Genomic DNA, 25,878 nt, shown 5'->3' with positions numbered 1-25,878 from the left:
TCCCCATGACACAACACATTTTGTGTCTATCTTACTGTCCCCATAACAACAAACCATCAAAGCAAGACATTAAAATCCCATAGCAATTCGTTCATCCCAACATCACCAAATACTCCTAACCCCACAAATATTATTGTAGGTTCCGAACAATGGATTACATGACAGAAAACATGTTGTCACCAAGTGTCAAGTTGTCCACGAAGTAATGTGGTGAATAAAAACAGAACAGAATAATGGCTCATAGAGTGCAGGTCACTTTAATGTAACCCCTGCCATTGCACAGAAGTGAAAGGTTTATTTCATCCTGTGCATCACTGTACATTTTTATGATTCGCATTGTTGAGGCTCTCTCTTTCTGTTCCCCACCTTCCCACACAGCTTTTCACAGTTTCAACAAGGGTAGATTAATTTCAGTGACCCCGCTCAATGTACTTGTCCCTTTCTGAATATTGACAAACAGTTCTGCAATTCAAACAAAAACGAAAACACATAAATACCCGAGGTTTCTTGGGGGAGAATGTGTTATTTATCGCGAGCGAGTGTTCGGTACCAGATCGGCGGCGCTGGTATTAAACTGATGTAACGTGTTCCTTTGAGACCACAGAAGTCCTTCACAAATAGTGTAAAGAAAGGTGCTCGTACCTAACCCCATCTGCATTATTTCTTACAATATCTTTATATAAGCATCAAACACTGGGCAGCAAAATAAATATTCCATTGGAAGCAACCATGTTTAACCCCTGCGCTTCCTAGAAGGGTCAACAACATATTGCTCTGCGTGTTATGCATGTATGTCTTTATTTATATAGCGCCATCCAGGTACATACACTGTAGCGCGTCACGGCTGTAATACACGGGACATAATAATATAACGCATAATGGGAATAAGCGCGTCACACACGACAGTAACAATAGGAAAGGGAGCCCCTGCCCCGAAGAGCTTGCATTCTACGTGGTAATTAGGGAGAACTTACAGAGACAGTGGGAGGGTGTTCTGGTAAGAGCGAGGGGTCAGTGCATCCGAGATGTATAATATCCGCCAGCGGAGCTACCCATACGCTCAGTTAACATTTCTCTGCATGTTATTGCATTGCACTGAATGTTATATCGCTCTGCATCTTGTTATATCGCTCTGCATGTTATTATATCTCTCTGCATGTTATTATATCGCTCTGCATGTTATTATATCTCTCTGCATGTTATTATATCTCTCTGCATGTTATTATATCGCTCTGCGTGTTATTATATCTCTGTGTGTTACTATATCTCTCTGCGTGTTATTATATCTCTCTGCGTGTTATTATATCGCTCTGCATGTTATTATATGTCTCTGCGTGTTATTATATCTCTCTGCACGTTATTATATCTCTCTGCACGTTATTATATCGCTCTGCACGTTATTATATCGCTCTGCATGTTATTATATGTCTCTGCATGTTATTATATATCTCTGCATGTTATTGTGTCTCCCTGCATGTTATTATATTGCTCTGCGCGTTATTATATCGCTCTGCATGTTATTATATCGCTCTGCATGTTATTATATGTCTCTGCATGTTATTATATATCGCTCTGCACGTTATTATATCGCTCTGCACGTTATTATATCGCTCTGCATGTTATTATATCGCTCTACATGTTATTATATGTCTCTGCATGTTATTATATATCGCTCTGCATGTTATTATATCGCTCTGCATGTTATTATATCGCTCTGCATGTTATTATATCTCTCTGCGTCTTATTATATTGCTCTGCATGTTATTGTGTCTCCCTGCATGTTGTTATATTGCTCTGCGTGTTATTATATCGCTCTGTGTGTTACTATATCTCTCTGCGTGTTATTATATCTCTGTGTGTTACGATATCTCTCTGCGTGTTATTATATGTCTCTGCGTGTTATTATATCGCTCTGCGTGTTATTATATCTCTCTGCATGTTATTATATCTCTCTCCATGTTATTATATCGCTCTGCGTGTTATTATATCTCTGTGTGTTATTATATCTCTCTGCGTGTTATTATATCTCTCTGCGTGTTATTATATCGCTCTGTGTGTTATTATATCTCTCTGCATGTTATTATATCTCTCTGCTTGTTATTATATCGCTCTGCGTGTTATTATATCTCTCTGCATGTTATTATATCGCTCTGCATGTTATTATATCGCTCTGCATGTTATTATATGTCTCTGCGTGTTATTATATCTCTCTGCATGTTATTATATCTCTCTGCATGTTATTATATCTCTCTGCATATTATTATATGTCTCTGCATGTTATTATATTGCTATGCATGTTAATATATCTCTGTATGTCATTATATGTCTCTGCATGTTATTATATCTCTGCATGTTATTATATCTCTCTCCATGTTATTATATCGCTCTGCGTGTTATTATATCTCTGTGTGTTATTATATCTCTCTGCGTGTTATTATATCTCTCTGCATGTTATTATATCTCTCTGCATGTTATTATATCTCTCTGCATGTTATTATATCTCTCTGCATATTATTATATGTCTCTGCATGTTATTATATTGCTATGCATGTTAATATATCTCTGCATGTCATTATATGTCTCTGCATGTTATTATATCTCTGCATGTTATTATATCTCTGCATGTTATTATATGTCTCTGCATGTTATTATATTGCTCTGCATGTTATTATATCTCTGCATGTTATTATATGTCTCTGCATGTTATTATATGTCTCTGCATGTTATTATATGTCTCTGCGTGTTATTACATCTCTCTGCGTGTTATTATATCTCTCTGCGTGTTATTATATCGCTCTGCGTGTTATTATATCGCTCTGCACGTTATTATATCGCTCTGCATGTTATAATATATTGCTCTGCATGTTATTATATGTCTCTGCATGTTATTATATTGCTCTGCATGTTATTATATGTCTCTGCATGTTATTATATTGCTCTGCATGTTATTATATGTCTCTGCATGTTATTATATCTCTGCATGTTATTATGTCTCCCTGCATGTTGTTATATCGCTCTGCGTGTTATTACATAGCTCTGCGTGTTGTTATATTGCTCTGCGTGTTATTACATCGCTCTGCGTGTTATTATATCGCTCTGTGTGTTATTATATCGCTCTGCGTGTTATTACATTGCTCTGCGTGTTATTATATCGCTCTGCGTGTTATTATATGGCTCTGCATGTTATTACATTGCTCTGCATGTTATTACATTGCTCTGCACGTTATTATATTGCTCTGCGTGTTATTACATTGCTCTGCATGGTATTACATTGCTCTGCATTATTATATATCTCTGCGTGTTATTATATCTCTCTGCATGTTATTATATCTCTGCATGTTATTATATCTCTCTGCATGTTATTATATCTCTGCATGCTATAATATCTCTCTGCATGTTATTATATCGCTCTGCATGTTATTATATCTCTGCATGTTATTATATCTCTGCATGTTATTATATCTCTCTGCATGTTATTATATCGCTCTGCATGTTATTATATGTCTCTGCGTGTTATTATATGTCTCTGCGTGTTATTATATCTCTCTGCACGTTATTATATCTCTCTGCACGTTATTCTATCTCTCTGCACGTTATTATATCTCTCTGCACGTTATTATATCTCTCTGCACGTTATTATATCGCTCTGCACGTTATTATATCGCTCTGCATGTTATTATATCTCTCTGCACGTTATTATATCGCTCTGCACGTTATTATATCGCTCTGCATGTTATTATATCTCTCTGCGCGTTATTATATCTCTCTGCACGTTATTATATCGCTCTGCACGTTATTATATCGCTCTGCACGTTATTATATCGCTCTGCACGTTATTATATCGCTCTGCACGTTATTATATCGCTCTGTACGTTATTATATTGCTCTGCATGTTATTATACCGCTCTGCATGTTACTATATCTCTCTGCATGTTACTACAGTATATCTCTCTGCATGTTATTATATCTCTCTGCATGTTATTATATCTCTCTGCATGTTATTATATCTCTCTGCATGTTATTATATTGCTCTGCACGTTGTTATATCTCTCTGCATGTTATTATATCGCTCTGCGTGTTATTATATCTCTGTGTGTTACTATATCTCTCTGCATGTTATTATATCTCTCTGCATGTTATTATATCTCTCTGCATGTTATTATATCTCTCTGCATGTTATTATATTGCTCTGCACGTTGTGATATCTCTCTGCATGTTATTATATCGCTCTGCGTGTTATTATATCTCTGTGTGTTACTATATCTCTCTGCATGTTATTATATCTCTTTGCATGTTATTATATCTCTGCATGTTATTATATCTCTCTGCATGTTATTATATCGCTCTGCATGTTATTATATCGCTCTGCATGTTATTATATCTCTCTGCATGTTATTATATCTCTCTGCGTGTTATTATAAGTCTCTGCGTGTTATTATATGTCTGTGCGTGTTATTATATCTCTCTGCGTGTTATTATATCGCTCTGCACGTGATTATATCGCTCTGCATGTTATTATATGTCTCTGCACATTATTATATCGCTCTGCGTGTTATTATATCGCTTTGCATGTTATTATATGTCTCTGCATGTTATTATATTGCTCTGCATGTTATTATATCGCTCTGCATGTTATTATATCTCTGCATGTTATTATATCGCTCTGCATGTTATTATATCGCTCTGCATGTTATTATATCTCTCTGCATGTTATTATATCTCTCTGCATGTTATTATATCTCTCTGCATGTTATTATATCTCTCTGCGTGTTATTATATCTCTCTGTGTGTTATTATATATCTCTGCATATTATTATATCTCTCTGCATGTTATTATATGTCTCTGCGTGTTATTATATTGCTCTGCATGTTATTATATCTCTGCATGTTATTATATCTCTCTGCGTGTTATTATATCTCTCTGCGTGTTATTATATTTCTCTGCGTGTTATTATATCTCTCTGCACGTTATTATATCTCTCTGCGTGTTATTATATCGCTCTGCATGTTATTATATATCGCTCTGCATGTTATTATATCTCTCTGCATGTTATTATATCTCTCTGCATGTTATTATATCTCTCTGCATGTTATTATATCTCTCTGCGTGTTATTATATCTCTGCATGTTATAATATATCGCTCTGCATGTTATTATATCTCTGCATGTTATTATATCTCTCTGCATGTTATTATATGTTTCTGCATGTTATTATATCGCTCTGCGTGTTATTATATCTCTCTGCATGTTATTAGGTCTCCCTGCATGTTGTTATATCGCTCTGCGTGTTATTACATCGCTCTGCGTGTTATTATATCGCTCTGTGTGTTATTATATCTCTCTGCATGTTATTAGGTCTCCCTGCATGTTGTTATATCGCTCTGCGTGTTATTACATCGCTCTGCGTGCTATTACATCGCTCTGCGTGTTATTACATCGCTCTGCATGTTATTATATGGCTCTGCTTGTTATTACATTGCTCTGCATGTTATTATATTGCTCTGCATGATATTACATTGGTCTGCGTGTTATTACATTGCTCTGCATGTTATTACATTGCTCTGCATGTTATTACATTGCTCTGCATGTTATTACATTGCTCTGCATGTTATTATATTGCTTGCATGTTATTACATTGTGATGGTCTGTCCTTACTTGTATGTCATTCAGTTAATGTAATATACATCACTCTGTACCCCCATTGTACCGCGTTGCAGATTTGGCAATACAATACAATTGTCCCCTCTGGTGAGTTATTTTGGGATATTCTGCATCAAAAGAATGGTGGCCGAGTGACTAAAGGCCCGCCGGGTAAAGGCCCGCCGGGTAAAGGCCCGCCGGGTAAAGGTCCTGCGGGTAAAGGCCCGGCGAGTAAAGGCCAATCGAGTAAAGGCAGGCAAGTAAAGGCCCGGCGAGTAAAAGCCCGGGGAGTAAACGCCCAGCGAGTAGAGGCCCGGTGGGTAAAGGCCCGCGAGTAAAGGCTCGGTGACTAAAGGCCTGGCAAGTAAAGGCTCGGCAAGTAAATGCCTGGCGAGTAAAGGCTCGGCGAGTAAAGGCACGGGGAATAAAGGCTCAGCGATTAGAGGACCGGTGGGTAAAGGCCCGGCAAGTAAAGGCTCGGCGAGTAAAAGCCCGGTGAGTAAAGGCCCGGCGGGTAAAGGCTCAGGGAGTAAAGACACTGACTGATAACAATGACACTGAGTGTGAATGAGTGGAGCCTGGTTCAATTCCCGGTGTTGGCCCCTTGTGACCTTGGACAAATCACCCCCGTGCCACAGGCACCAAAACCATAGCTTGTAAGCTCTGGGGGCAGGGACTGTGTAACATTCCTACATGCTGCGTACCGCTCGCTGTACTGTAATTGTTACGCGCTTTGCGTCCCATTGGGAGAAAAGCGCTATCTGCAATAGTTATTCTTATTAACACTGCCATTAAATCCTACGGAAACCCTGTGATATTCTGCATTATTCCTTGGGTACAGTACCAATATGCTACATCTGCAACTCATTAAATATGATCACACTACGGTTACCAAACTCCTTCAGCTAGTAGCATAACAATTACAGTCTCTACATGTGGCTATTTGTTAGAATGAACAGGGAGAGGAGTATTTAGCAATAGATTAATATAAGTGCCATAGAATAGCAGCCAGTCATACCTACGCATGGGAGGAAACATATTATATGGGAAAATGTATTGTAATATATATATGTGGGCAAACATACCTGATGTTTTGAATGCAGTGAGTTCAACAGCCTGGAAGAGATGAGAAACACATTAATCCTAGTCCATGTGTCATGAAACACGTTAGTCCTCATGTCATGAAATGCATTAGTCCTAGTCCATGTGTCGTGAAACGCGTAGTTCTAGCCACATCGTGAAACGCGTGTTGTAGTCCGCGTGTCATGAAACGCGTTAGTCCTGGACCACATATCGTTAAACCAATGGAAAGTACATTCAGAGATTTGAATTGTGCAAGATGGGTGGGTGTGGAAATTAATAGCGGATAAATCATTTCTAAAATGATAAATATACATTTCTTACCTAATACTGCGTCAAAAAAAGTGTTTTTCTAGTGTTAAAAATCTTGATTTTCCTAATCCTAATCTCTAGCATTTAGAGAACCTTTAGATGGCTCTGGGGAGAGCTCCATTTTAACCTCCCGAGCACATAATATTTCAAATGCATTAATGTCTTGAACAGAGCATTGGTTTTTTTAAAAATAGGCATTGGAAACATTGGGAAAGGTAAGAAGGGATCTCTTAATGCCAGTTAAAAAAATAAAATGCAAGAAAACGGCTTTCAGCTCAGACTGCCGTGTGACAAAATATACACAGTGCTGCACTTAGTACAATGATACAAGAAGCTTGCAATCTAATCTGGAGTAACCGGAGTACAGGAACATAATGTGATTTCACCAAGGTTACATGTCCCTGGCTCTGGATATCAGACTATGCTCCCACTCAAAGGCCAGTATTTTAATGACAAGGCAGCTCCTTCGGTCTCCTGGCTATACTTGCAGTTGATATTTTCAGTTTCTGCAGCATCGAAAACTGAAATATCAACTAAGCGGTCATAAGCATCATTTAGTAAATATAACCTGTGATGGTAGGGGCTATGTGGCCAGCATTTTAAAGATTATGCCCAGTCATTGCCCTTACCAGTCAAGATGGAAGCCAGGAAGCATATATCCGTCCCCATGGCATCCCACCCTGCCAGCGTGTCCTTAAGCAGATATCCGTCCCCATGGCGCCCCACCCTGCCAGTGTTCCCTTAAGCAGATATCAGTCCCCATGGCGCCCCACCCTGCCAGTGTTCCCTTAAGCAGATATCTGTCCCCATGGCACCCTACCCTGCCAGTGTTCCCTTAAGCAGATATTCGGCCACATGGCGCCCCACCCTGCCAGTGTGTCCTTAAGCAGATATCCGTCCCCATGCCCCCACCCTGCCAGTGTGTCCTTAAGCAGATATCCGGCCCCATGGCGCCCCACCCTGCCAGTGTTCCCTTAAGCAGATATCCATCCCCATGCCCCCACCCTGCCAGTGTTCCCTTAAGCAGATATCCGTCCCCATGCCCCCACCCTGCCAGTGTTCCCTTAAGCAGATATCTGTCCCCATGCGCCCTACCCTGACAGTGTGTCCTTAAGCAGATATCCGTCCCCATGCCCCCACCCTGCCAGTGTGTCCTTAAGCAGATATCCGTCCCCATGCCCCCACCCTGCCAGTGTTCCCTTAAGCAGATATCCGTCCCCATGCCCCCACCCTGCCAGTGTTCCCTTAAGCAGATATCCGTCCCCATGCCCCCACCCTGCCAGTGTGTCCTTAAGCAGATATCCGTCCCCATGGCGCTCCACCCTGCCAGTGTGTCCTTAAGCAGATATCCGTCCCCATGCCCCACCCTGCCAGTGTTCCCTTAAGCAGATATCCGTCCCCATGCCCCCACCCTGCTAGCGTGTCCTTAAGCAGATATTCGGCCCCATGGCGCCCCACCCTGCCAGTGTGTCCTTAAGCAGATATCCGTCCCCATGCCCCCACCATGCCAGTGTTCCCTTAAGCAGATATCCGGCCCCATGGCGCCCCACCCTGCCAGTGTTCCCTTAAGCAGATATCCGGCCCCATGGCACCCCACCCTGCCAGTGTACCCTTAAGCACATATCCGTCCCCATGGCGCCCCACCCTGCCAGTGTTCCCTTAACCAGATATCCGACCCCATGGTGCTCCACCCTGCCAGTGTCCCCTTAAGCAGATATCCATCCCCATGTTGCCCTCCAATGGTCAGCCTCCACCGCCAGGTGCCACCAAGTACACTGACCCATGCAACACCCAAATACCGCCAAGGGTAAGCCACCAGTACCTACGGCAGAGCAGATACGGTTTCCCTTCCCAGTTTAGACCAAGTCTCAGGTGAAACATTAATCAGCGCCCCCTGCTGGCAGAGAATCACCACCCAAACATTCCCCAAAGCTGCGCCGATGTATAGAACTGAACCACTATACCAAATGGATCTTTTTGTTTGTTTTTGAATAGCCTTCTTTTTCTTCTTCCTTATTATTATTTTCCATTCATTTTTTGTATATACATTATCAAAACAACCTCATAAAACATGGAACAGTAACAGCTCCACAACACTAACATTTTGAAAATGAGGCGAGGGAGGGTGGGCTCGATCTCCTGGGTGTGGGAAAAGAGGAGGCCCTCTCCCTTTTAAGGTCTCTGGCGGGAGCTCTCCACACCCAGCCCCAACCACCCCCACTCATCCCTTATCTCTCTATACCACATCCCCCACCAGGAATGGGAAAGAGGAGAATGTGTGGTGGGGAGGGGTCTGGGGGGCCGGTGGTCATGTCAACGTTGTCTCTTATGGGTCAAGGATCCTTTACATATAACCTATTAGACGCGCTATACATCATATGTAATATATATATATGTAATATATATATATATATATACACATACATATATATATTATACAATGCACCCGGCGCAAATGTAGAAATAATATCAATATAATAGATCTCTAAATGACTATCTAAAAAACATCCACATTGCAACAGTGTTATCAATTGCCACACCAATATGTAATGCAATGAACATAGATATTATGTAGATAAATTGTAGCACTAGCAAAAAGTTCTTAAAAGTTCTAAAACTCTGAACCATACTACAAGACATTGTATACCCCATAGCTCAATTATATTGGAACTTTCCTTGCAGTTTTCACCTTTTTCCCTTTCAAACAGCTTTTTCAAGACTTTGATTGTTCCTGTACTGTATATCTATTGACTTTCTGCTAGTGCTACAATTTATCTACATAATATCTATGTTCATTGCATTACATATATATATATATATATATTTATATATATATATATACATATATATATATACATATATATATATATATATATACATACACATATATATATATATATATATATACACATATATATATATATATACATACACATATATATACATACACACACACACACACACTTGTACTGTACTTTACATCCCTGGATCATTTCTGATATAGAATGTCTGTCCGTTGTTGGCGCTATATGAATAAAACAGAGTTGCATCCGTGCAGCTGAAAGTTATTAGAAGCTTCTCGGAGAGTGCTTATCAAAGCCGGCGGTGGGAGTTCTTGCAATTAAAGATAACACCAGATGTTGTTGGTTGTGTACGAAATCTTTTTTTTTACATTTGTCCAGTACATGTGAGAACCGCTGCACATTTATACATTCTGGAGTATTTAGCTTTGTGAAAGCTTAAGTGTTTCTGTTTGTTATGGAAAGAAAAATAATATTGGAAACACAGATTGTTTAACTGTAAGAACTGTAAGAACTCTCACCGCCAACTATACTAATATACATGGTGTTCAGAAGAAAACTGGACCCCTTTTCTTTTTCGTCATATCTTGCAGAAAAATCACATTTTCATGAACATTTGAGCAATTCTAGGTCTGTCACAGGAGATTGTTACATTTAAGAATGATTTTCTAAATCGAAAAAAATAATTCTTTGGAATGGGAGGTGGCGTGATGACATCATCAAGCGCATTGTTACAAAATGGTGTTTAGCGCAGAAGGTAAGCGCGTTAAAGTGCGTGAGACAGAGGGGCCGATGCAGTAACTTGCGATATGTGTGTGTCGGCAGCGCGCTTAAATCTCCTGTGTTTGGCGGGAATTTGCCGCTAAATGCAGTAAATAGCGATTGTGAGATACAATGGTGAGTTGCACATGTTGCGAGTTCCTGCAGTCAGTGGCGGATGACGGCATGTATCCGTATTTCACTTGAATGTGGCGTCAACCTCTGCACATAAATAAAAAAAACCTCCTTCTTGCTTAAAGCATTCAGTTACTCACGGTAGTGACTGTCTTGCTGTTACTGACATTAGCAAACCTTTTACTGCTGTCCCTAATTAGATACTTTTAGAAACATACCTGGTGCAGTGCTACATTTGTGTCTTCTGTTCTTTGACACGTGAAGAGGTGATACATGTGTGCATGTGTCTTGTGACATTTCATGTACATTTGTGTCTGTGTGTTGGACTCTGTTGCAAAGCTTACAGTACATTTCAGTGAGTTGCTGTGTGTACTGTAACCCGTGCATGCAGCAAGAGGGGAATCACTTCATGCATCTGTATTGAAGAAGAATTTGGCGGCAACTTTTGAACATGAAAAAATCACCTCATGATAGTTTGACCTTACATTCTGTTACTCACAGCAGTGTGTTTCTTGCTGCTAGTGACATTAGCAAGGCTTTCACAGCGCTGTCCCTCAATAGATAGTTTTAGGAACATACCTGCTTCTTGTCATTCACAAGACAGACACCTTTGGCTAACATTAATAATGTATTTTATTATAAACAACACATGTAACAGGTTCTGAATGACATGTAATACAATTGAAGCTGCGCTGCCAGCAGCAACAGTACAATGACACAACAATGTCACTAGCAGCTGAAATGTTCGGCTCTCGCCTGCTTGTTGGTGCCGCAGCTTTTTGGCGCTTTTCTCGCAAGGAGTTTCTCCCGCGCACCCCCGAGATCTTACTCGGCATCTACTGCATTCTGCGTGCTGCTTAATATGGCGAAATAGCCATTCTCGCCACCCCGCCAGCGCTTGATTTCCGGCAACAATTGCATATGCCGTTTTTCAGGTAACTCGCACACATACCGCCATCAACTGCATACTACATGCCAATCTCGCAATAAAACAGGCAAATTCAGCCTTCTCGCAAGTTACTGCATCGGCCCCAGAGCGAGAATTATTGTCCAAAACATGTCCATAAAATGTTCCCTAATAAAGGACGGTCGCGGGGACTGAAAAGACGAATTTATGAAACAAGGTATCACTAAGGAGTGGGAGCAGCTGGATCAGCGCGTTATCGGTGATTCAATCAGACAGCGGCGTTTTAGTATTCGCGCGCGTGTTTCAGCAGCAGGAGGAGGACGACATTTTGAACACTTTATAGCAATCTTCGTGTCTCGGATTAAATTATAACAGTGTAACACATTTACGAATTTACGAAGGAAACACTACTATTTCTCATTTAATGAACACGTACCTCCCGCAGTGTACCTGGGACTTGTTGACATAATACAGTGACATCAATTTAGTTAACATCAGTTGATTATCTAGCACTTTATAGCAAGCACAATGTAATCGACATAACATACTTACAATTGTGCACATTTTCATGGGGATTGAGTGAGAAATACATCAAATGTGATGATAAAAGAAAGGGGCCCTTTTTTCCTGAACGGTGTGTATAGCCAGGGTGATTTCCCCCGCTTGTGCACTATGGTAGGATATTCTGCGTTATCACCGCCATTAAATCCTATGCAAACTCTGATAATCTGGGTTATTATGCGATTATATACATTATATTATCACCAGGTAAAACAAAGCGTGCTACATCTCTGAGGGTGTTTATATACAGCAGGGGTCCGCAAACTGGGGGGGGGGGGGGGGGTTGGGGGGGGTGGTTTTTTTTAGGGGGGTGGGGGGTGGGGTTGCAGCAGTTGCAGAGGTCCCGGGTTCTCCCCCAAAGGCATTTAAATTAAATGCCGGGGGGACCGTGAAAGGCTTCTGTAACTAACTTACCTTGGCTTCCAGCGACGCATCGTCATGGTAACCCTGCGTCAAATGATGCCGTGGGGTCATGTGACATTGTGTTGCCATGATGCCAGAGCCAAACGGGAGGGGGGGGGGGCGCGAGCAGGGGAGGAGAGCAGGCGGGGGGTGGGGTGGAGAGGGGGGAAAAAAGATTGCGTACCTGTGATATACAACATACTCTGACAGAGCAATAGACTGTGTGTATGTTAGCAGGAGGTTGCAGCATGCAGGCTTTCCAGCATGTAGGAGGTTAAGTCCCCTAGCAAAGCCATCTACAGGTGCACCTAATTACACCAGACTGAGCTGCTCTAAATGGGACGAGGGACAGCATTTACAGACAGTCTCTCTCCGGAGGAGACAGAGCAGAAGAAACCTGAGGCAGGCACCTCGCTGCTCACTTTGTACCTGAAGAAATAGAGCTCCAAAGTAAGGCTCTTGCTCATACTGCCACATTGTGTTTGGACTGGAAACTAGCCTAGCTAACCTGTCAGACCTGGCATTTTGTTTAGTTAGTCTCCCTAACGCGGAGTAGGCTGTTATGTTTATGGTTTGTTTTGCCATAAAGGGACAGCGTTCCTAACTTTGTGTATGTTTATGTGGAAAATAAGCCACCTAAAGTATTGTTACACTGAAAGAATTGTGTCGCCTACTCACTGTCCCAAGTGGTGTTAGGGCGGGAGTACTGAACACCTTGTTTTTATTTTATTTATATTTATAAAAATATGTTACCAGGAAGTAATACTGTTACCTCTCGTTTTCAAGTATGCCCCTGGAACTGAGTTATAACAATATATGTTTACATTAAAAAAACAGCGGTTATACAGTTATTTCACAGACATTTCATGGACAGTAAGAGTGGGTGCAGGGGATAAAAGGGCTGGAGAGTTTCAGATTGAAATACAGCAATTTTAACACCAACAAACAGCTCACACCCTTTGCTGCCCTTCGCCTGCGCCAAAGGCTGTCCACCTTTGGGGCGACACAGATGTAGACTGAAAGGGTTCCGAATGAATGCAGCTGTAAAAGGGACAGAGCTGCCAATTGCGACTGGTAGATTCTGTGCGGTGTGTTACTATCAGTATGGACTATGTAGTTAAGGCCCCGTTTTCACAGCACCGCTGCTCAGCAGGAAACTAACCGTCAAGTAGCTGACAGAATCGCCAAGGGAGCTGAAAGCCCAGAGACAATCTGGGTATTCACAACCCATTTTAGGATTATCGCAGAGACGGAAAGGGAACTCATTCAATGCCTGGCCCAGGCTACTATTGCCACGACCGGTATTGCAGAAGTACGACCTATCCGAGCGAGCCAATACCTTGAGAAGATGACGCCACAGGATGACGTTGAGGGATGCCTCCTGTTCTTTAAGCGAACCTCTAACTGCAAACATTGGGTTTGCTCCCAATGGGCTGGGATTATAGCGCCCTTCCTACTGGGGGAAGCTCAAAAAGCATGTTGTGATCTCGACCAAGGAGTCACAGCCAACTATGACTGTCTCAAAACCGGCAAGGATTAGAGTCACTCCCACAGTCTGTGAGCAAAGGTTCCATACATGGAGATACCAGGACCACAAAGCCCCTAAATCCCAGTTGTGCGAATTGATCCAGTGGCGGGACCATGGTTGAAGCCAGATCATTGAGATGTTAGTGTTGGATCGCTTCATTCACGCTCTGCAGCAGGACCTACGACAGTGGGTTGGACAATAAGATCCCATCACTTAAGGCACAATGGTAGGTGCAGTGGAATGTTTTTTGGCTACCCGAGAGTTATCATGCTCCCCACACCCTCACGTAAATCAAAACCTGCGGTCCACCTCGAACTTAAAAAGCCAACACTGGAACAAAGACCAATGGCCGGGAGCACGGTTAGAGGGAACTAAAGAAGGCCTGTGTAAGGACAGAAACCCTAAGACTCGGAGGGGGTTTCGACATGGGACCAGTCCACTTGTATTTTGAGTGTGGGGAAGGGGGAACATATTAGGGCCAACAGTCCTAATCTGCATGAATCACTGGAATGTGGGTATGGTTCTGTTGAGACAAATTTTTGTGGTGTTGCCTCTGACTCGTACGGATAAAATACCCGTATTTTCCACACATCGGTGGTACTAAATGGCAAAAATGGTGAAGAAAAAAATGTGAACTAGCGCTAAAGTGTAATACACAGTGTGATATTAAAAAACTTATAATAAAGGATGGCTGCCCGGTGATACTGCCAGTACTAACAGAATAAACCAAAATAAAGAAAAACCTGGCGCCAAATAGTCAGTGGAATGTCCTGTACTCCTCAAGGGATCCGCACACTTGCTCGACAGACCATGCAAAGAAAAGAACACAAACAAACAAAAATCATAGCGCAACACTGTAGGGTAAGCAGTACTGCACTAATACACACAAACAGTTAAGAATCCTAGCGACTATTAAAATAATTATTTATTAAAAATAACTATGCCAAGACCGACAATGGCAAATACAAGGAACCGCAGGTCATCCGGAGCACAAAAATTGGAGCCCTACTTACATACAGCAAGGTTTAAACTCGCATGGTAGGAACAAGTCCTAGGTAGAGATGATCTCCCTGGCGGGTGATGCCTCTGCTCCACTGCGGCTCAGACACCAGTCAGTCCTTACGATGGTAACCGGAACAGCTCCGGCCGTGGGGGCTGGTGTGCGGGGTCCACAGCTCTGCACCGCGTGTAGACACACGCCTCACTTCCTCCTACGGAGCAACAGGAAGTCTCTGCGCGCCCGCGCGCGATAGTGCCCGTTGCCTTAAAGGAACAGCTGGCAGGCTGAAGGGAAAGTTGGGCTCCAAGGCCAAATGTCCTTAAACGTCCAAAGTCAGTCAAATAGTGGCTGTGCCACTAGCCCTACGCGTTTCGTAGATGTCACTCTACTTCCTCAGGGGCTGAAAACAATGATACTTGGTGACACATAGATATACCCTAGCCAATTAAAATTAATTGATCGTTTATAATTAAAACAGCCTGTATGTCATTAGTACCAAATCACTACATGGACTCTTAGACATACATGACATCAAACACATAAAAAACACATAAAAAACACATAGAAACAACAGTACCAGCATATGTCAAAACATGTATATACCCTAATGTCATATGCATATTAAGTAAACCAACAGAGGTATGAAGATATTCAAACTCTCCCCTTGGGTATAGTTAATTGCTACACAAACTCCTTTTGCTTTTAATTTAACAGGTTCTGCACTAGTCACTGACACAAAAGTTGACTCTCTCCTCACTTTTATCACTAGACCAATCTATTTCCCTAGAAAAGAACCCAATTCAAAATCTATGTTAAGACCATTGGGGGACAGGGTCTTCAGTTCAAAGATCCAAAAGGCCTCACGTCTGTTTATATGTTTAATAGTGTCCCCACCTCTCCAATCTGGAGTGCATAACTCAATGGGTTGACAGACCAGGCCCTTTGGGTCTCTGCCGTGATGCAACAGAAAATGGTGGGACACACTGTGCGTTGTTAGACCTTTCTTTATATTATAGACGTGTTCATAAATACGTCTTTGAAAGGTTCTACCAGTGCGTCCCACATATTGCAAGCCGCATGGGCATTGCAATACATAAATTACAAATTGCGATTTGCATGTGATGTGCGACATAATCTTGTATATTTTATCAGTAACATTAGATCTAAACTCAATGTTACACCTACTGTATTTACATGCTATGCACTTTTTGCATGGTTTGAACCCATTAGGACCCTTGGTGGTTATCATTTTATCCTTCCCTTGATGTAACGGACAACTGGGTGCCAATTTATTTTTGAAATTATTTGCTTTTTTAAAAATAATGGAAGGTCTCGGAGTTAGTACCTGTGAAAGTGTAGCGTCCTGTAGCAAAATTGGCCAGTGCTTGGCAAAGATGTTTCTTATTCTTGGGGCCATAGCGTTATACTGGGTAATGAAAGAGATGTTATTCCTTCCTTGATCTAACCCTTTCTCTTTATATTGAAGGAGCTTATTCCTGTCCATATCTTGGACCAGGGATATTGTGCTCTCAAGTTCTTCAATAGGGTAATTCCTTTCAAGAAATTTTTCTTTAAGTTCATCCGCCTGTACCGCAAATGATTCCAAATTTGAGCAATTACGCCTCAGCCGGATGAACTGCCCTTTGGGGATGTTCTTAATCCATTGCGGATTATGGTGACTGTTGGCCATGACATAATTGTTGGCCTGTACGGGTTTAAAATATGTTTGAGTGTGTATTTGATCATCGGTGATGTTGATATTGAGATCTAAGAAATTAATAGTGTTCCTATCATACTGGCAAACAAATCTCAAATTTCTTTCGTTCGCATTAAGGTATAAAATAAATTCGTCTAATAACTCCAAATCCCCATCCCAAATAAAAATAACGTCATCAATGTAGCGCCGCCAGAGCACGAGGTTGGCACCAAATGGGCAATTATTCCAAATAACCTCCTTCTCCCATTGCCCCATAAAGATGTTCGCATAACTTGGTGCAAACCTCGTGCCCATAGCGGTGCCACATATCTGCAAATAATACTGTAAATTAAAACAAAAATAATTGTGGGTAAGTATAAACTTAATCCCATCCATCAGAAAGGCCTTAAGTGCTGTGGACATAGTACTATCCTCTTGAAAGGCTGCTTTTATAGCCTCACATCCCAAATGGTGGTCTATAATGGTATAGAGGGATGTGACATCTCCTGTTACCCATACATAGCTGGATTTCCAATCAATCTCACGCAGGACATGCAAAACTTGTGTGGTGTCTTTTAAATGTGATTTTAATTTGACTACAAGTGGCTGTAAATAATAATCAATAAATTGTGATAAATTTGATGTGAGTGATTGAATTCCAGAAATAATAGGTCGACCTGGCGGGTGGTGGAGGTCCTTGTGAATTTTGGGAATAAAATAAAACATTGGTATTCGTGGGTGCAAATTATTTAAAAAGTCATATTCATCCTGCGTGATAGCTTGACTGGTCAAACCTCTATCTAAAAGGGCAACAAGCTCTGAATGATAGATGTCCGTAGGGTCATTGTCAAGGGGGAGGTAAGTGGCAGTGTCACCAAGCAATCTTGATGATTCTTGGACGTAGTAGGTACTGTCCATCACTACCACTCCCCCCCCCTTGTCAGCTGGTTTGATTACAATCGACTCGTTGCTGGCTAGTGATTTTACTGCCAGCTTTTCTTCCAGATTGAGGTTATCTTTTTTAATCTTGAAAGTGCGACTCGACTGTTCCAAATCTCTGGAAACCATTTCAACAAACGTGTTGACAAAGTGACCCTGGACAAACTTGGGGTTGAAAGTGGATTGTTTCCTAAAGGGAGCAGTGCTGCATATATTGCTCATACTCCCTAATTCAATCTGGTTACTGATGGCATCTTTAGCAAAATATTTCTTTAGAGCTAGTTTTCTAGCAAATTTTTGCACATCAATAAACAGATTGAAGCTGTTGGGCCCACACACAGGTGCGAATGTGAGTCCCTTGCCCAAGACTATCTTTTCAGTATCATTCAGAGGATACTTGCTTATGTTAAAAATATTTTTACAGCTATCTCTGTTACCAGATTTTAAGTTACTTCTTTTGTTCCTACCTCCTCTTCTCCCTCTGACTCGTTTTTTCTTTTTTTGTGAGTATGAAGCAGAGAATCTAAAGGGGGTTTTGTAACTTTGGTGACCTTTACTTCCGGAAATACATGCTCCCTCTCCTTCCTCCACTCTAAAAAAGAGAAAGCTTGCTTACTGCTTAGGGGGGGGAGATGCTGATATATGCTTTCTTCTGCCTCTACCACAGTCTCATCCATGGATAAAATTTCAAATTGATTGTGAGTAGGGATAGGTGCCTGTTGGATTACTGCATTGGGTGCATTCTTAGTGATGGGATTAGGCTTACGTTGTAGAATAAACTGCTGAGTATTGTGAATGGGTAGTGTGGGTTTGGGTTGGGGGGGATTCGGCTTGCTGATAGTAGAGGTATGATTACTGGGGCTATTAACAAAGGCTTTATCATGATATGCCTTCTTATTCCTGTATTTATTCTTATTGGAATTGGAATGATAATTCTTTTTGTTGCCCTTTTAGATAGAGGTTTGACCAGTCAAGCTATCACGCAGGATGAATATGACTTTTTAAATAATTTGCACCCACGAATACCAATGTTTTATTTTATTCCCAAAATTCACAAGGACCTCCACCACCCGCCAGGTCGACCTATTATTTCTGGAATTCAATCACTCACATCAAATTTATCACAATTTATTGATTATTATTTACAGCCACTTGTAGTCAAATTAAAATCACATTTAAAAGACACCACACAAGTTTTGCATGTCCTGCGTGAGATTGATTGGAAATCCAGCTATGTATGGGTAACAGGAGATGTCACATCCCTCTATACCATTATAGACCACCATTTGGGATGTGAGGCTATAAAAGCAGCCTTTCAAGAGGATAGTACTATGTCCACAGCACTTAAGGCCTTTCTGATGGATGGGATTAAGTTTATACTTACCCACAATTATTTTTGTTTTAATTTACAGTATTATTTGCAGATATGTGGCACCGCTATGGGCACGAGGTTTGCACCAAGTTATGCGAACATCTTTATGGGGCAATGGGAGAAGGAGGTTATTTGGAATAATTGCCCATTTGGTGCCAACCTCGTGCTCTGGCGGCGCTACATTGATGACGTTATTTTTATTTGGGATGGGGATTTGGAGTTATTAGACGAATTTATTTTATACCTTAATGCGAACGAAAGAAATTTGAGATTTGTTTGCCAGTATGATAGGAACACTATTAATTTCTTAGATCTCAATATCAACATCACCGATGATCAAATACACACTCAAACATATTTTAAACCCGTACAGGCCAACAATTATGTCATGGCCAACAGTCACCATAATCCGCAATGGATTAAGAACATCCCCAAAGGGCAGTTCATCCGGCTGAGGCGTAATTGCTCAAATTTGGAATCATTTGCGGTACAGGCGGATGAACTTAAAGAAAAATTTCTTGAAAGGAATTACCCTATTGAAGAACTTGAGAGCACAATATCCCTGGTCCAAGATATGGACAGGAATAAGCTCCTTCAATATAAAGAGAAAGGGTTAGATCAAGGAAGGAATAACATCTCTTTCATTACCCAGTATAACGCTATGGCCCCAAGAATAAGAAACATCTTTGCCAAGCACTGGCCAATTTTGCTACAGGACGCTACACTTTCACAGGTACTAACTCCGAGACCTTCCATTATTTTTAAAAAAGCAAATAATTTCAAAAATAAATTGGCACCCAGTTGTCCGTTACATCAAGGGAAGGATAAAATGATAACCACCAAGGGTCCTAATGGGTTCAAACCATGCAAAAAGTGCATAGCATGTAAATACAGTAGGTGTAACATTGAGTTTAGATCTAATGTTACTGATAAAATATACAAGATTATGTCGCACATCACATGCAAATCGCAATTTGTAATTTATGTATTGCAATGCCCATGCGGCTTGCAATATGTGGGACGCACTGGTAGAACCTTTCAAAGACGTATTTATGAACACGTCTATAATATAAAGAAAGGTCTAACAACGCACAGTGTGTCCCACCATTTTCTGTTGCATCACGGCAGAGACCCAAAGGGCCTGGTCTGTCAACCCATTGAGTTATGCACTCCAGATTGGAGAGGTGGGGACACTATTAAACATATAAACAGACGTGAGGCCTTTTGGATCTTTGAACTGAAGACCCTGTCCCCCAATGGTCTTAACATAGATTTTGAATTGGGTTCTTTTCTAGGGAAATAGATTGGTCTAGTGATAAAAGTGAGGAGAGAGTCAACTTTTGTGTCAGTGACTAGTGCAGAACCTGTTAAATTAAAAGCAAAAGGAGTTTGTGTAGCAATTAACTATACCCAAGGGGAGAGTTTGAATATCTTCATACCTCTGTTGGTTTACTTAATATGCATATGACATTAGGGTATATACATGTTTTGACATATGCTGGTACTGTTGTTTCTATGTGTTTTTTATGTGTTTTTTATGTGTTTGATGTCATGTATGTCTAAGAGTCCATATAGTGATTTGGTACTAATGACATACAGGCTGTTTTAATTATAAACGATCAATTAATTTTAATTGGCTAGGGTATATCTATGTGTCACCAAGTATCATTGTTTTCAGCCCCTGAGGAAGTAGAGTGACATCTACGAAACGCGTAGGGCTAGTGGCACAGCCACTATTTGACTGACTTTGGACGTTTTAGGACATTTGGCCTTGGAGCCCAACTTTCCCTTCAGCCTGCCAGCTGTTCCTTTAAGGCAACGGGCACTATCGCGCGCGGGCGCGCAGAGACTTCCTGTTGCTCCGTAGGAGGAAGTGAGGCGTGTGTCTACACGCGGTGCAGAGCTGTGGACCCCGCACACCAGCCCCCACGGCCGGAGCTGTTCCGGTTACCATCGTAAGGACTGACTGGTGTCTGAGCCGCAGTGGAGCAGAGGCATCACCCGCCAGGGAGATCATCTCTACCTAGGACTTGTTCCTACCATGCGAGTTTAAACCTTGCTGTATGTAAGTAGGGCTCCAATTTTTGTGCTCCGGATGACCTGCGGTTCCTTGTATTTGCCATTGTCGGTCTTGGCATAGTTCTTTTTAATAAATAATTATTTTAATAGTCGCTAGGATTCTTAACTGTTTGTGTGTATTAGTGCAGTACTGCTTACCCTACAGTGTTGCGCTATGATTTTTGTTTGTTTGTGTTCTTTTCTTTGCATGGTCTGTCGAGCAAGTGTGCGGATCCCTTGAGGAGTACAGGACATTCCACTGACTATTTGGCGCCAGGTTTTTCTTTATTTTGGTACTAAATGGCAAACCAACATTGGAACTGGTAGACTGAGGGAGTGACTTAATACCAGGGAAGCCGATTAAGCCTCTCCACTTACGCCATGGTGAGAAGGTACGGGTATTATGTGTGCATGGGTGTACGCTCCAATATGTTACGACCCCAATAAAAGTAAAGGTCGGGAGTTGCCTCGTTCCCTAATTTTAGGATGCAGCTTTGGATATCCTGAGCAGTTGTCTCTGAACGCCCCAACCCCCCATGAAATGTGTCTGTTTGGCCTTAAAGGGATGGCATTCCTGACTTTCTGTATGTTTATGTGGAAAATAGACCACCCAAAGTATTATTACACAGAAAAAATTGTATCGCTTTCTCAATGGCCATGGCCATGAGAAAGAGAGAGAGAGAGAAAGAAAGAGAGAGAGAGAGAGAAGAAAGAGAGAGAGAGAGAGAGAGACTCAATAAAAGTTATTCACCACAAATCACAAACTGGGTTTTCCAACTGATATTGGATCTGCACAAGGTTGTAAGATGTTATATACAATATTCTGTTTATAAAATGTATATCTAATGGGTGTGTATTGTTATATGTTTAAGCAAATGCTAACCAGCAGTTGAATGAATAAACCCCAGTTATTCTGCCTTTTAAAAATGATTCTGAAGTGAAATGAAAAGGTAGTGATTACAATCAACCGCGTTGGCTGAATGCTCCTCTCATTTCTGATTCTGCACAAAACTGCTATTGATATTTTCAAGGCTTCATCTTTTCATCCAGGTTACACTCTTTTCATTCGCAAAAAAAAATTATCAGTTCAGATTCAGAACCGCTCTGTGCTTAAAGTCTCTGAAAACAATGACGGAAAGAGGGGATCCAAGGTGAATCAGAGCGGGGAGAATCTCGGGGGTATAGAAAGGAAAAAAGAAAAATAATTGTGCAAATCGTCTCAACACATAGTTGTGCTCAAACGTATTTCCAGCTCACTGACAAATGTAGATGTAAGTCAAACGTTTTCTAGGGTGGAGACCTTGCCTTGTCTGCAGTTTCAAGTATGCCCTCTGTAATTGCTTAATAAATCAGAAGAGAACAAGAGCCATAGTATACAACAGTCTTTACTTAACGTATAAGGTTTCAAACTCACGTAACACACACACACAAACAAACGTTAAAGGCGTTGGGATGCCCCGAGCCACCGATCAGTGCAGTCGTGGTATCAGTGTTGCAATGCCCCGAGCCACCGATCAGTGCAGTTGTGGTGTCAGCGTTGGGATGCCCTGAGCCTCCGATCAGTGCAGTTGTGGTGTCAGCGTTGCGATGCCCCGAGCCTTTGATCAGTGCAGTCGTGGTGTCAGCGTTGGGATGCCCTGAGCCTCCGATCAGTGCAGTTGTGTGTCAGTGTAGGGATGCCCCAAGCCCCCTCTCAGTAAAGCCATGGGTAAGAGTTGGGATGCCGAGCATCTAATTACTGCGGTTGTATGTCAGCGTTGGGATGCCCCAAGCTTCCTCTCAGTAAAGTCATGGGTCAGAGTTGGGATGCCCAAGCATCTGATCACTGCAGTTGTGGTGTCAGAATTGGGATGCCCCGAGCCACCGATCACTGCAGTTGTGGTGTTAGTGTTGGGATGCCCCAAGCCTCCGATCAGTGCAGTCGTGGTGTTAGTGTTGGGATGCCCCAAGCCTCCGATCAGTGCAGTCGTGGTGTTAGTGTTGGGATGCCCCAAGCCTCCGATCAGTGCAGTCGTGGTGTTAGTGTTGGGTTGCCACGAGCCTCCGATCAGTGCAGTCATGGTTTCAGCATTGGTATGCTATGAGCCTCCGATTAGTGCAGTTGTGTGTCAGTGTAGGGATGCCCCAAGCCCCCCTCAGTAAAGCCATGGGTCAGAGTTGGGATGCCAAGCATCTAATCACTGCAGTTGTGGTGTCAGATTTGGGATGCCCGAGCCTCCGATCAGTGCAGTCGTGGTGTCAGTGTTGGGATGCACCCGAGACTCCGACCAGTGCAGTCATGGTTTCAGCATTGGGATGCCCTGAGCCTACGATCAGTGCAGTTGTGGTGTCTGCATTGGGATGCCCTGATCCTCCGCTCAGTAAAGTCGTGGGTCAGAGTTGGGATGCGGAGCCTCCAATCAGTGTAGTCGTGTTGTTAGAATTAAGATGCCTCGAGCCTCCGATCAGTGCAGTCGTGGTGTCAGCGTTGGGATGCCCGAGCCTCCGATCAGTGCAGTAGTGGTGTCAGCGTTGGGATGCCCGAGCCTCCGATCAGTGCAGTCATGGTGTCACCATTGGGATGCCCCGAGCCTCCAATCAGTGCAGTTGTGGTGTTATCAATGTTCTCCCAAGGGATGGTCTCAACCCATGAAAATGTTTGACTTACATCTACATTCTGTGGTGAGATTTTGTGTACTATTGTTTCTCTTTTTCTTTCTGTTTTTGTTTCTATACCCTGAGATTGTCTGTGCCCTAATGCACCTTGGATATTCTGCTACAGACCCGTGGGAAAGTCTGACTATTCAGAGCTGCGTTCATGCATTGTACAGATGCAGCGGCCGTTATCCGATCATTTACCTTGTTGAATCACGCACTATAGGCCGCTTCAGACATAATGGCCCATCGGATTAACACAGCAAGGATCCCTGCTATGTGAATCCTTCCGGGGTCTACTTGTAAGACACGCACAATAGAGATACCCCGAATCAGTCACTCAACCTGCGCGCCTCTAACAGGCGATCGCGAGGGTTTTATTTAATTTGAACATTACAGTAATGTAGCAGGGAGTCTCCGGAGCTGAACTGCATTGATTTCAGGTCCGTGGACCCCCTAATTCCAAAGATACAGGCCCCGTTATGGGATGCCGGTATCCCCATGTTAAAATCCTGTGGGTCACGTGACCGCGGATACTGGCACCCCATAACGGGGCCTGTATCTCGGGAAGTAGGGGGTCCCCGAAACTGAATTCAACTTTGTTCAGCTCAGAAGAACCCCCCTCCCCCCAAAAAAATCCTTACTTTAGCAGCTAGCAGCTAAGGTAATGAAGCTGCTTACATTTTATTTTTATTCATAGTGTGCGTGAGCAGGGGGTCTCCTGAGCTGAACAATGTTGATTTCAGCCTCGGGGCCCCCCTACTTCCCGAGACACAGGCCCGGTGCCGGTATCCGTCTGCTTTGTTTAGATCCCATGTGAATTTTAACACGGCGGGGATACCGGCACCCCATACCGGGGCCTGTAACTCGGGAAGTAGGGGGTCCCCGAGGCTGAAATCAACGTTGTTCAGCTCAGGAAACCCCCCTGCTAACGCACACTATAAATAAAAATAAAATGTAAGCAGCTTCATTACCTTAGCGGCTAGCTGCTAAGGCAATGAAGGGGTTAAGGCACAATAGCAGGTTTATTGTTGGGCAGAGGGGGTGAGTGAAGGTGGTACTTGGCTCTTCACTCACTCCCTCTACCCCCAATAAACATTACAATATGTACTACCCACCAATACACAACCCACCCACCCCCTGTGCCCCCAAATAGAAACATTTTTTATTTTTTCTGCACAGGATTAATACCAGAGGCCGGCGGGGGTCCTCGGGTGGTCCCCGCGGGTGTCTGGGGGTCCTCGGCTGGTTCCCACACGTGTCTTGGGGCCTCCAGGTGGTCCCAGCGGGTGTCCGGAGGCCCCACCTGGGTCCTTGGGTGTCTGGGGGTGCTCAGGTGGTTCCCGCGGGTGTCCGGAGGCCCCACCTGGGTCCTTGGGTGTCTGGGGGTGCTCAGGTGGTTGCCCGGGGGTCCCTGCTGGTTCCCGCGGGTGTCCGGGGGCCTCCAGGTGGTTGCCCGGGGGTCCCTGCTGGTTCCCGCGGGTGTCCGGGGGCCTCCAGGTGGTTGCCCGGGGGTCCCTGCTGGCCTGCGGTATCAATCCTGTGCATAAAAAAAAATGCAATACATTCAAATAAATACACCGGGTCCGGGGGCCCAACAGGGGTCCTCAGGTGGTCCCCTCTGGTGTCTAGGGGTCCCTGGTGGTTCCTGCGGGTGTCCGGAGTCTCTACGGGGGTCCTAGAGTGATCCCCGCCGGTGTCCAGGGGTCCCACAGGAGTCAACAGGTGGCCCCTGCGGGTGTCTGGGGGTCCTCGGGTGGTCCCCGCTGGTTTCCAGGGGCCCCACAGGGGTCCTCGCGTGTGTCTGGGGGTCCCCAGGTGGTTCCCATGCGTGTCTAGGGGCCTCCAGATGGTCGCGTGTGTCCGGGGGTCATCGGGTGGTTCCCATGGGTGTCTGGGGCCTCCAGGTGGTCCCTGCGTGTGTCCTGGGGTACTCAGTTTTTTCCCCGCGGGTGTCCTGGGGCCCCACGGAGGTCCTCGGGTGGTTCCTGCAGGTGTTCAGGGGCCTCCAGGTGGTCCCTGAGTGTGTCTGGGGGTCCTCGATTTGTCCCCGC

At 43.2% G+C, this 25,878-nt stretch overlaps 1 protein-coding gene across 1 annotated transcript in view; it reads right to left on the bottom strand.

Annotated features, from left to right (window-relative positions):
- Nucleotides 1-273: 273 nt before the first annotated feature.
- The window catches only part of ADGRD2 (adhesion G protein-coupled receptor D2), a 142,481-nt gene continuing 116,876 nt past the window's right edge, over nucleotides 274-25,878 (bottom strand). The window contains 2 exon segments of the mRNA XM_075579485.1: nucleotides 274-462; nucleotides 6,726-6,756. Coding sequence (XP_075435600.1) covers nucleotides 383-462; nucleotides 6,726-6,756 — 111 coding nt within the window. The 3' untranslated portion in view covers nucleotides 274-382.

The sequence above is a fragment of the Ascaphus truei genome, chromosome 21 (genome assembly GCF_040206685.1).
Source record: "Ascaphus truei isolate aAscTru1 chromosome 21, aAscTru1.hap1, whole genome shotgun sequence".
NCBI lineage: Eukaryota > Metazoa > Chordata > Amphibia > Anura > Ascaphidae > Ascaphus > Ascaphus truei.
The sequence above is the reverse complement of the archived record's forward strand: the minus strand, read 5'-3'. Positions and strand labels throughout refer to the sequence as shown.